At 33.1% G+C, this 11,897-nt stretch overlaps 1 protein-coding gene across 7 annotated transcripts; it reads right to left on the bottom strand.

Annotated features, from left to right (window-relative positions):
- Positions 1-665: 665 nt before the first annotated feature.
- LOC147391700 (large ribosomal subunit protein uL3y-like) lies at positions 666-6,033 on the bottom strand. 7 transcript variants are annotated; one of them, XR_015170304.1, is made up of 9 exons: positions 5,826-6,033; positions 5,656-5,718; positions 5,273-5,472; positions 4,288-4,468; positions 2,652-2,756; positions 2,199-2,500; positions 2,036-2,108; positions 1,519-1,573; positions 667-1,077 (listed from the first exon to the last, which is right to left on the bottom strand). XR_015170304.1 is itself a non-coding variant. In XM_086417323.1 (6 exons), exons 1-3 carry the CDS (start codon positions 3,810-3,812, stop codon positions 2,256-2,258), a joined length of 663 nt encoding a protein of 220 aa, XP_086273449.1. In that variant the 5' UTR covers positions 3,813-4,136; the 3' UTR covers positions 674-1,077; positions 1,519-1,573; positions 2,036-2,108; positions 2,199-2,255. The 7 variants fall into 7 exon arrangements, 2 of the variants coding, with proteins under 2 accessions (XP_086273449.1, XP_086273450.1); XR_015170302.1 differs by having other exon boundaries at positions 671-1,077; positions 5,273-5,535; XR_015170305.1 differs by lacking the exon at positions 5,656-5,718 and having other exon boundaries at positions 666-1,077; positions 5,273-5,535; positions 5,765-6,033.
- Between the last annotated feature and the right edge of the window lie 5,864 nt (positions 6,034-11,897).

The following is an 11,897-nucleotide window of genomic DNA, read 5'->3' as shown; positions in this document are numbered from 1 at the left end:
AGTAAACAAGGCAAAATATCGGTGCATGATAATATAATGGGTTGAGCACAAAAGAGAGTGAGAAAGATATTTACAAACTTAACGAAAAAAGAGTATAATGTTTCTTCAATAAAAATATCATTTCTGTCTCATTAGAAAGTTAAGAGTATAAAAGTTTTGATGATTAAAATAGAATTCAAGCTAAATAGTGGCTCGGTGGATAGAACAGTTTAAACATTTTATATATATATCAAACTATTAATGCATGGAGCAACTAATTAAGATCTGTCATTAACCAATATGAACTTCAAATAGAATTGGAGCTAAACAATCTTGGTGGACAACACATTAAGATAATTGTAACACAAGTCATCTAGGGTGCAACTCAGGTTGTGAACTGATCAAGTAATCTGACATCAAAGCACATGGAATCACCAAAGAGAGAGAGAAAGCAACATAATCACGAGGACTCCTTAAGAGAGCAGATATTGCATTAAACAATATTTCAAAGGAATTGAAGAATTATCTAGGTGGTCAAATAAGTGAGATGCATTTTCAAAAATAGAGTGAAGAGATAGAGAAGAATGACATGATTAAAGCATTTTCATAAATATATCACATATTTGCATCACCGATGCAGTACAAATGAGGAACCTACATATTAAAGCACCATATCAGTAATTGTTGGAAACAGATATCAAAAACTGCAAACTCATTAAGAAAATTTATCACAGACCATATTGCCATCTTTATCAGTTATTTGCATCCGCTCATCAACAGGAACAAAACCCCATTGTGCAACACTAATTTTTCTAGTAACAAACATTCAGAAACATGTGGATACTACCAAACAATGATATAATCTGTATGAAATGATATTAAACAAAATCGGCAACAATGATCAACGATAAGAGAATAATGCAGATAGAGACAGAACAGGCATAAGAGAATGATTGCTTTCTAAATGTGTTTTATGTGCATATATTATTAAATTGGATAGGGGTTTACAACTTTGCTTTCCCCAATAGTCTTGCTCTCAGCTCCTCTATAACAACATTAATGAACTCTTTAGTACTCAAATATTGGTCCCTGGTAACCCTGCATAAAAAAAAGGAAAATATTATCAAAATCATAGTTGATAAAGTAAAAGAAAAAAATCATAGTTAAAGAAGTGTGACCATAGTTAAAGATTAAATCATAGTTACCTTGCCCCATGAACCAACACATCTTTTAAAGAAAGGGGGCAAATAGCCTACTTTTGAGTTCCAGAGCTTTTAAGGGGAAGAAGTAGCCATGGATCCTGACTAGGGAGTGTGCATAGTGTATTTTCTAGGTGTAAACTTAGAAATCAATGTAGAAACAAGCACTTATTTCTGTTGGTTATTGTTGGTGGCTGAATTCAGTGTCTTAGTTATAAAAACCTTAAAAAATGCATAGGTGACTGATTCCATCATAATGGCAATTGTATAAGTGAAAAATTTATACTAAGTACAAAAATATATTAAGTGACAATAGAAAATGACAAGTTCTACCACTTACCCTCAACCTATGGCAGGGTCATCTGTTTTAGTTTTCCCTCTAAATCACCATAGATCTGCAACAAGGACTACAACTTTAAAAGTGGATCACATAGCATACTTATGATCATGTTCAATTTATGCAAGCTCACATATCACTTGACAAATGGTGTGTTTATGCACACAATATATGTGCACACACGCACGTACACATCAAATCACTTTGTTCAAGACTCTATCAGGTGTCAATGCATCCTAAAGATATATCTAATGATCAATACACACCCATGTCCTAAGTAACTTCGAGCTTAGGCTTGAGCATCTAAGTCAATAATACATTACTTGTTTACATTTGACTAAAACTTATCTTTCATTGATCATTGTTTTTGACAAATGGAACATTGGTTATGCTGAACCTTTTCATAAGAAAAATGTTAATATTATCCCATTAGCCGATTACCAACAAAAATTAAAACTGACTATGCTACATCAATGTCTACCTATTTGACCCGAACTAATAGAAACATAAACCATCTTACATAATAGGTCCTATGCTCTGGTTACATCGATAAGGTGAGCTTTCTTCTGCTTTAGTCCCTTCATCTTTCTAATCTATAAAACCACAAATGGGGATGTAAAATATAAATATGGTCATCTCAATATGTAAAAGAGACTAAATAAGCTCAAGAAGAGAAGGAATACCTGGGTATGAGCCAAAAGACGAATTACAGAACAGTACTTCAGTTTCTTCAGTTAGGACTAAATATCTTTCTTCCCTTCTTCAGTTTCATATTTCTTTGAATACTTGGTGAATGCCTTCTTCTTCAACTTACACCAGTCCTTGTAAAATCTCCTCTTCACTTCCTCATTAAGATGTTGAGCCCAAACAGTGTTCAAAGAACGAAGGCCACAAGGAGTTTTCACATAACCAACAACTCCAACGATGATCATAAGTGGTGTCTCTATTATAGTCACTGCCTCACGTGTTTCTTTCTTGTGAAGCTCTGTGTTAAAAGAAAGGAATTTGTAAGTACAACATAGTAAGTAGTACATGAACATAATTTAGAAAGATATATTATAAAATTCAAGAGCATCATCAGCGTCAGAATGAGTGGGTCTTGGATCAAGAATGACTATAAATGAGAAAAGGCTCACTAGATCCAGGTTTATCAACATCTCTCACAATGTGAGTCAACCTGTATCCCATAAATGCAGTCAATCTACAAGGTTTTGTTGGGTCATCCTTAGGAAAGGCCCTCACTGCATGAATCCCATTGAGCGAGGAGTTAGAAAGTAAAAAGTGGCAACCTTGTCATAAAACAATAAACAATAGATCTAGAATCTGTAGAAAATGTCCTTGTCACTGTTATACTATTCGTGAATACCCTGAATATTATCAATTAAAAGCATAGAAAGGGCCACAACCACAAAGATTTCCTTGTAAAATTTACAATATTTTCAAGCAACCATGTTGCGACTCCATGTGCCTCTTTCGTTCAGAATTTTACATAAGACAAAACTTCCCAGAAGTTAGGTGATATATGATAAAAATTATTCCATTAGAAAGTTCTCTGAGATCTTTACAATGATCCACATGATAAATATGTTTTTTCAAAAGTTATCTTCTTATTTTAAATATAAAATTGTTATGAATCTTTTCCAACATCACGCTTTGAAACTTGACTTCTAAAAATTATTTTACAACCAACAATGGTTCGTGCATGATGTTTTATTATGACCAACTAAGAGATAGTGTAGGAGCAGTTTGGAAAAATGTGAAAAATATGAATGGCTAAAGGGCCATTTTCTATGCCACTACAACATGAACGGAAATTACCCAAAAAGAAGTTATACGATTATGAGATATGATAAAAGAATGCGTGGAAATGGTTATTAAATCCTAGGAGACTGAAAAAAGAGAAATTAATTTGAAAACAAGCATAAAAAAATAAAAATAAAAATAAAAATAAAAAACCAAATATTTTATAGAGAAAAGGATGTACCTCCATAATAAGCTGCAGCACAACCACTATAATAAGGTGTTATTGCACCAAAAAGACATGAATTGAACACCACTGTTAGTGCTGCCAATACACCAGGCACACCAGAAGCCAAGTGCATGGCAAGAAATGAAAAGTACAAGGCTCCAATATGAGCTGCCTGACGAGCAAATATATAGTGGATGAAGAAATAAACTGCGTGAAGAACAACAAATGCTGCTGGCCAGCTCAATGAGAAAGATTGGAGGCCCTTGGCCACACACACTATGTGAAAAAAGCCCATATTTGACGATCTTAGCCCAACCATATAATGCATAACTAAAAGAAAGAGTAAAAGGGACAGTTTTATACGATGCCTTAAATCTTTTATTCAAAACGTACCTATGACACTAAGCCACATTTGAACAAGAACTAGACTCCATAGTGCAAATGAAATTGGAGTTAACATTTATAGAGAGAAAGCACATTTCCCCTATAACAGGGCAAACTGTATTTTAAGACCTCCATATGAATTTCAAATAGAAAATGGGTATAGCCATGCAAATGAATTCAAATCACAGTTGGGGCTCATTAAAAAATAACATCAGCCATATTTCATGTTCCATCCTAATGGGCCCTAAATAAAGTTTGCTAGAAGCCAAAGAGGAACACATAACCAGAGAATTATAAGCTCAAAGATGAAAGACCTCTAGTTATGTTTTTAGAAATAAACTCCACTAGGGGAAAATAAATATTCACACCAATTGGAAGAAGAAATGGCATACATATAATGTTTGACCACATACATTTACCTCATCCACACAGAAATGTGATGGTTCCTTTGCCAGTTCAAGGACACTTTTAGTGCAATTGAAAGGTCGAACTTCAATGGCACGATGGAAGGCAAGAAGGCATGCAGTATGAAGAGGCACTGGCCATGGACTCGATTAGGAGTTGATAACCTTCGGGGACTGTAGTCTGCAGCCTCACACACTCCGCTAATGCAGAACATCAGCAATGAAAATCTAAAATCCGCTTTACGAATGTAAGAATACCGATCAAAAGTATCATGTCAGACACCTTGTATCCATGTCAAGCACCAAGAAATGTGCTCATAGCAAAGAAATGAAGATGATAACTTTAGAAAAGAGTGTGTAATCAAGAATCCACAAACTATTGAGTGAAAGGCATAAGCAGGTCATAATATAATGCCCACCAAACACATAAGCAGTCCATAAAATACCCTCAATTAAAAACAATACATTTGGTATTTCAGAACCATGGCAATGATAAAACTAAGCAATTTTGGATGATGGGGTCTTGTTCAAGTATCCACTGAATGAAAGGAAGCTAACTGAAAACATAAAATAAAATAAAAGAATTAATCTCATTTAGACAGCAATATAAGGTTTCTATTTCACAAACATTTCGATAAGTAGTAGTACCTAATAAGGAACTCCATGAAGCTATCTATGGCTTGGCACCTCTATTATAGATACCCACATACTTCTCACAGTTGAAGGAATTTTATGAAAATTTAAGAAATTTTTAGCTATATGTTATTAGATCTTGTGAAGACACTATGAAAGACGTTACACAGTTATATGTCACCCCTTCATTAATGACAGTCCTTCATATATGGAAATGGAACGGATTGTACAACTATGCATACACACACACATGAACACATACTATGTTATTGCATATATGCTCCAGCATTAGATTTCCCCATCTATTACCCCTATTTTAAAATAAGAGTAAAAAAAGATAAACAAAATTGCAATGAAAAGAAAGCACACCTTGCCAGACATCATATCAAAGGAGACAATATGGGAGACAGTTTCTTGGGAGAATATAATAGGTGCATATTCATAGTGGATGGGTGAAGGATCCAACTTCTCAAGAATGTAATCTTGAACTGGGGATTGGTCCTCTGTCTTCATTTTCTTTATTGTCCATTTGTGCAGCTTCTCAAATTGCTCTCTCAGAATGCAGAGCTTTCAAAGCGTAAGCAACTCCACTAGTTAGTGGCCTTTCAAAACCTGTTCTTTCTATATACGCTGCAAAAGTTTTTTGTGGAAAAGAGAGAGTCAACATCATAATTCCTACAATACAATATTGAAACCAAAGACATGCCAACCTCGATCCTCATCTATGTAATTACGTGCAAAGGGTATTACCTAATGCTTCATGACTCTTATCAATTAATTTTATTGGGTCTTCATGATTCCTACCTAAAAGATCTGAAAAATGAATGAAACCAAAATTTGGGTTAAAAGATAGAATAACCTGATTAATTGTAGAAGGTTGAGATGAGAATGACCAAGGCATGGACAAGGTTTATGCTTACATTGAACTGATCTTGCAACATCCGGGCCCTCTCATCACACATGTTGGCAAGCATCTCTGTCATCTACAAAATTGTACTCTTGTTTATGAATCAAAATAACCATATGGACCCAATCACCCCAGACAAAAGAAACAGAAATAGTAGTTTTTTCCTCCACTTCCCGCTTCCTTTAGAAGAGCTTTGAGACTGTTGTTACTGCTTCTGCAACGGCTGCAGCTGTAATGTTTAAAAAAAAAAAATCTTGACTCAAGTCAAGTCAACTAATGTTGACTCAAGTCAAGTCAAGTCAATTATTGTTGACTAGTCAAACAACTTTGACTAAGTCAAATTGACTAAGATATTTTTAAGAAATTCTAAAAGAATTAGAATTTTGTAATATCTAGATATTTTTTTTAAAATATCAAATAAAGATATTAGCTGATTTTTTAGTTGTTGTTTTATTTTCTTTACACAAAGAAAGAAGAGAAAAGTAAGAAGAAAAGAAGGAAGAGAAAGAAAGAAGAAGAGAAAGAAAAGAAGGAAATGAAAAGAAATAAGGTAGGCCCTTACAACTATTTATAATGGTTTTAGTAAAATATATGTATGTATATATATATGTATATTGCTGATTTTATAGTTATAAAAATTGAATTTGTTTTGTTTTTTTTTTTTTAAAACAATTTTGATTTAGAAATTTTAAAGTTAAAGTTGTTTTGTAAATTTTTAACAACATGCATATTCTTTATACATATTTATATTATTGTTTTTATAATTTTAAAGCATGCTAGTATTTGTTATTTTGTTTAAAAAAGAATTATTACATGTTAGAAATTGATTTATACATGTTTATATGTAATTATACATACTAACAACAAAATACAGCAACTATGAAAGTTGCTATTTTTGTATTAAATTGACACCATGATTGTTGGATAGAATATAATAAAAAAAATGGTTGCTTTATACGTACGTTATACGTGTTTATACGTACGTTATACGTATTTATACGTATTAAATATAAAATACAGCAACTATAAAAGTTGCTGTTTTTATATAATATATTACTATGTTTACTTTAGTTTCATGCTAAAAAAATATTTGTTAATTTATACGTATTTTATAAGTACTTAATACGTATTTATACGTATTTTGTACTTGTCAAAAAGAAAATACAGCAACTATATAAGTTGCTGTTTTTTTTTTTACACAATACATATTTTGTTCACATTTTTATAAACATACATGATTTTTGAATAAGTTAAACTGGTGGACAGTTTACTTTAATCATTTTAGTGATAGATTTCCAAGAAATGTTTCTAATTAAAAGTTGGGTAGAAAAGTAATTTATTAAAATAAATATGAGAACGAGTTCTCAATTGAATGTCGTGCTTTTAAAATATCCAGTTAGTGAGATGCTTCGGCGTATGCCGTATAAGACACGAAAAGGAGAGAAAATATGAAGTGATGCTTCAGTCATAGACTGTGTAAGACACGAATGGGTGAAATACTTCGACTAGGGTCGTGTAAGACACGAAAGAAAGAAAAAAAAGAAAAGAGAGATAAGACTGTACATTTAAGAGTGGACTTGGTATTTAAAACACGTGTATGTTTTATTTTTCATTACATTTTGAAAAGAAAATAAATACTTATATGTAGTATTTTAGTGATTTATTAAAGAGATTGTGAAAACCTATAAAGAATAACATGTTGTGATACTTCCGGAATGACGTGTTATTCTAAGATAACAGTTACGTTGTTTGAGTTCTTATGTATTATGGGATGCATAAGAACACAACATCACAACAGGAATCCGGGAATTTCTTTTCTATCTTTAATAGAGAACAAGATGTAGATAGTTGTATGATTGATAGAGAATATCGAGGATCACATGCACGCCAGATTGGCATAGATGAAGATGGCTAGTTAATGATCATTAATAGTCTAGAGTAGTCAAGAAAGAATGACCTACTTGATTTGGCCCGTTTCTTAAGGCTTTGGTCAACGGCCAACCTGAGCCGGAAAACAGTTACCCAAATTATGGCAGAGGCTGGCCATAGAATCATGAACTAACGGTGGGGTTCCACACTGGTGAAGTATTGGAATAATCGTATTTTGACTGAGATGTTCACATCAGTCGTGACCCTCAACTCTCTATTATAGTACTTTATTATTTGATGTTATATTATGAACAATTATTTTCTTCAGATTTTTAAGTATTTTAATTTCCTACTAAGTTTTATGACATCGGAGTTCAATTATTTTTAATTGTGTTGAATATCAAATATGCATGATTTATGAATTCTTAGAATGTTTAAACTGCATATAGGATGCTGTTATTTAGAATTGTAAGATTCCCCTATTGGGTAACTCCCCTGTTACTCACCCCTACGACATCACAAATTTCAGGCGCACCTGGTTTAGGTGATCCTTCCGAGGAGGCTCAGTGCCAGGGCCTTATAGATGATCAGTCCAAGCTTCCAGGAGTGGAGCATGGGTATTACTAGTAATAAGTCTTAAACTAGAGTTAGGTTTAAGTATTTAGCTATCGTTTTTTGTTATGTAATTATGAACACCATAGTATGACATTACTGTTTTATGTATATATGTCAAGTGTTTCTGATGTTTGAGGATACGTGTCTGTTCTGTTGAGCAATGATCAGGTATGACATATAGTTATATTATTTGTCATTTAAGTTTATGTATTGATTATCATGACATGGGTTTTATATCATGCCTCGGGATTCAACTTGGGAATCATGGGGATTCGGGTTGAGTTTTTGGGGCGTGACAGCAGCTGAGTTTATGGTTGCTTCTGAACCTGCTTCCACTTTTAGATCAATCCACGAACTTTCACGAAAACTAGAGACTTTCTAGCTCACTATCATACCGATTAGGACACACCAACATATCTTCAACAAACAGATTGGGAAACTCACACAATGTTGTTCTTTGCAGTTTCCGAGCACTCTCATTTGCAAGACATTCTGATCAAAGAAAAAATAACCAAATAGACACTAAAAAAACTGAAATGTTTCACCAAATGTATGTGTTGAAAACACGAAAGTATCATAAAAAATTCTTAGATTTTAATGTTTCCCACGTTAAAGAAAATTAACATGATAGTACACAAAGCAAACCATCCAAAAACAAACATAAAAACAAAATACATAGAATAAACACACATTTACCTTTTCACATGTATGCACATCAGTTAAAAAAGATATGTTATCTTGAGATAAAATAATGAAGCAACGTCATGGCTGGTGGATCAGGTTTCTCGATAATGTTCTCGTCTTGAGTCGGACATTGGTCCAAGTCTTCTATGTTTTCTGTTTCCCACCTATGATGCTTTTGAAATTTCTCTCTCTCAGATGACCTTACTTACAAAGCATAGGCAATTTTATCTTGGTGTGGTATATAGAGTCCTGATCTCTGCATACATTCCAAGAGTGCTTACTGTGAAAAAGCGATATGAAATGGTCAGCAAGGATGACAAGAGTACATAATAACAACATGATCAATCCAAAACCCTCAAATAATTGATAACAGTGCATCGACATGAGGGATTTTCTAATAATTTGTTTATCTTCTTTCTTGTATGGTGAGTTGAAATTAAACTCATGACCTCAAGGTTCCATTGAAGAGTTTCATCAAGTTGTGTTACAGGTGTAACACATTTAATAGGTAAGTAAATTTAAACCCTCAACTGTTAATGAAGTTGAAAATTTATAATTTTATATAGAAATCTCTTAAATACTACAATACTAGCAAATAACTACAAGAAGACAAATAAAATTTTTGAGCATATAATACTTTTTTATAGGTGCACATTTAAGCATGTATGCTATAGTTTCTCTAATCACCCATTTTATTTTAATCTTGGAACATAGTTGAATTTGACACCATTTAAGTAATTTATTTGGAAAGTCTCTTCCTATGTTTATGCGTGAATGCTCGATGATGGATTGAAACAATCACTTAAAAAAGATCAGAACATTTTAACAAACTCTTAAAAAAGATCTGACATCCGTCACACAGCATTTCAAAAGCATCTCTCCATCTTAGTCACCAAGTTTTAACTTCAAGGAGGCTCATTTCCTTCCCCATATTCCCACCAACTACGTACTAGGTACTCTAATTCTCAGGGTCAAAAATGACAATATGAAGTTTCTACCTCTTTTCTTTGTTCATCATCATGACTATCATGGTACAGCCTCAATGGCTAACTTGCCCAACACAAAACAATATCATATTGTTTCCTGATATTCCTATTTTTTTCTTATATCAAAATCATTTTTCGATAACCTTATTCTCAATGATGTCAACACATTGTCCTTCACTCTTCCCCTATTTTGCATACCTTTTTAGCATTTTTATACCTTTTGAAGTTTTTCTCAATCTATTCATTTGTTAATTCTTTCTCACCTCCTCTAGTCCTTCACTTCACCCCTATTTTTGCCTCCCTTTTTAGCATTTTTACACCTTTTTGAAGTTTTTCTCAATCTATTCTGTTGTTAAACAATTTTCTCACCTCCTCTAGTCCTTCACTTTACCCTTCTTTTGGACTTGACAGCTTTTTGAACATCATCATTCCACCAAAAAGCTTCCCTATGTTAAGTGACTTCCCCCTTTGATTCACCAAAAATCTATTTCTTTTTTCCAATATATTTGGCTACTCTATCCTACATATCATACAAAATAAAAAAATCAATAGGACTAGCACAACCCATATATGAATTTTCCACACCTAGAGACAAAATCATAAAAATGGATACCATAAATATAGAGATTGATGGATGACCAACAAATACAAAGGTATCTTGGCCTTCTACGCCATAGAGTTGAACAAATTCTTTACTCTCTTAAAAACAACACTTTTTTTTTTGTACAAATCACCACGAAAGCAAGAAAGGTGAGTATGTATTCTTTAAGCCCTGATAAGTAATAACACAAACAAGCATGTCCAAAAGGTTTAAAAATATGACTAACTTTCTTAAATATTTTCATATAACATAAATACACTAAATTTTATATAGTTAATCATTTCCTTTTTTCGAGTAAAGCTGTATCAGGCACCCCATATTCGTATATATACCTATAAAAGTTTCCCAAGTTAGATAAATGGCAATGAAAAACTGACTATTTTAAAAGATGAGTACATTCATATCTGATATAAAAAAGAAAAAAGTAGAAGACAATCAGTGTAGAATTTTCACGAGGCAAATCCATAGGAAGAATTACTTTGATTCCAATATTGGAGAATACTTATAAATAAATAGAAAAATGGAAATAGAGTTTGGTCTCCAAAAGCAAAAATGAGATGTTCCACTCTTTCAAACCCAACAAAAAATCAACCTGATTGGTGTGTTACAATGTTAGATTTCACTACCAAAAAAATGCTACAATCAGACAGATAACGTTAGCAGATGAAAATGCTCAAATCCAATGGTTCTAAACAACCAATAAGTCTAACTTTTGTGCATAGTTCCAATAAGGGGTGTTCCAAATATTAATATGGTAGTGAGTTTGAAAATATTTTGACACTCAAAAAACCTTGAAAACTCCTTCGCAATCTCAAAAATTAGATCTATAATCCTCCATTGGAGCCATAAAGAGCAACAACAATCCAACACAAATTCAAATAATTAATAATAATAATATAAAAAAAAAGAAATGGGTTTAACAAATCACAATTACATGAAGAAATCCAAATAAGAAATCGATGGAACTCTAGGGTTTGAAATTTGTGTCGTCTTTACGGATTGAATCCATGGGTGTTGAAGGATCGGATATAAATCGATGGGTTGTAGAGTACCAATTGCAAAAAATGAAAGATCGAAACGAGAGAGAGAGAAAGAGAGAGAGAGAGAGCTTACCAGATGCTGCAATCCAGCTTGTAGAAGTAATCGTGAGCACCAACAGCAGAGAGAAAACGAGAGTGAGTAATAGAGACGAAGTAACAAAGGGAAAAATGAGAGGGAAGAGGGAAAATGATTTTCGCGCCTCGTTCTTTCCTCGCTCAAATTTATTTTTCCCGCAAGATTTATACAGACGGATGGTTTTCTCTGCTGCCATTTGTAGATAAACGGACGG

Source organism: Akebia trifoliata, chromosome 11 (genome assembly GCF_017979445.1).
Source record: "Akebia trifoliata isolate Shusen 1 chromosome 11, ASM1797944v1, whole genome shotgun sequence".
In the NCBI taxonomy this organism is placed as follows: domain Eukaryota; kingdom Viridiplantae; phylum Streptophyta; class Magnoliopsida; order Ranunculales; family Lardizabalaceae; genus Akebia; species Akebia trifoliata.
The sequence above is the reverse complement of the archived record's forward strand: the minus strand, read 5'-3'. Positions and strand labels throughout refer to the sequence as shown.

Excerpts from the sequence above, each read along its gene's own strand:
- LOC147391700 (XM_086417323.1), bottom strand. The coding sequence starts at position 3,812 with ATGCATTATATGGTTGGGCTAAGATCGTCAAATATGGGCTTTTTTCAC. Across the intron at positions 2,757-3,499 it reads TGCTGCAGCTTATTATGGAG|TGAGGGCCTTTCCTAAGGAT; the intron begins GTACATCCTTTT and ends GGATTCATGCAG. Across the intron at positions 2,501-2,651 it reads TGTTGATAAACCTGGATCTA|AGCTTCACAAGAAAGAAACA; the intron begins GTGAGCCTTTTC and ends CTTTTAACACAG.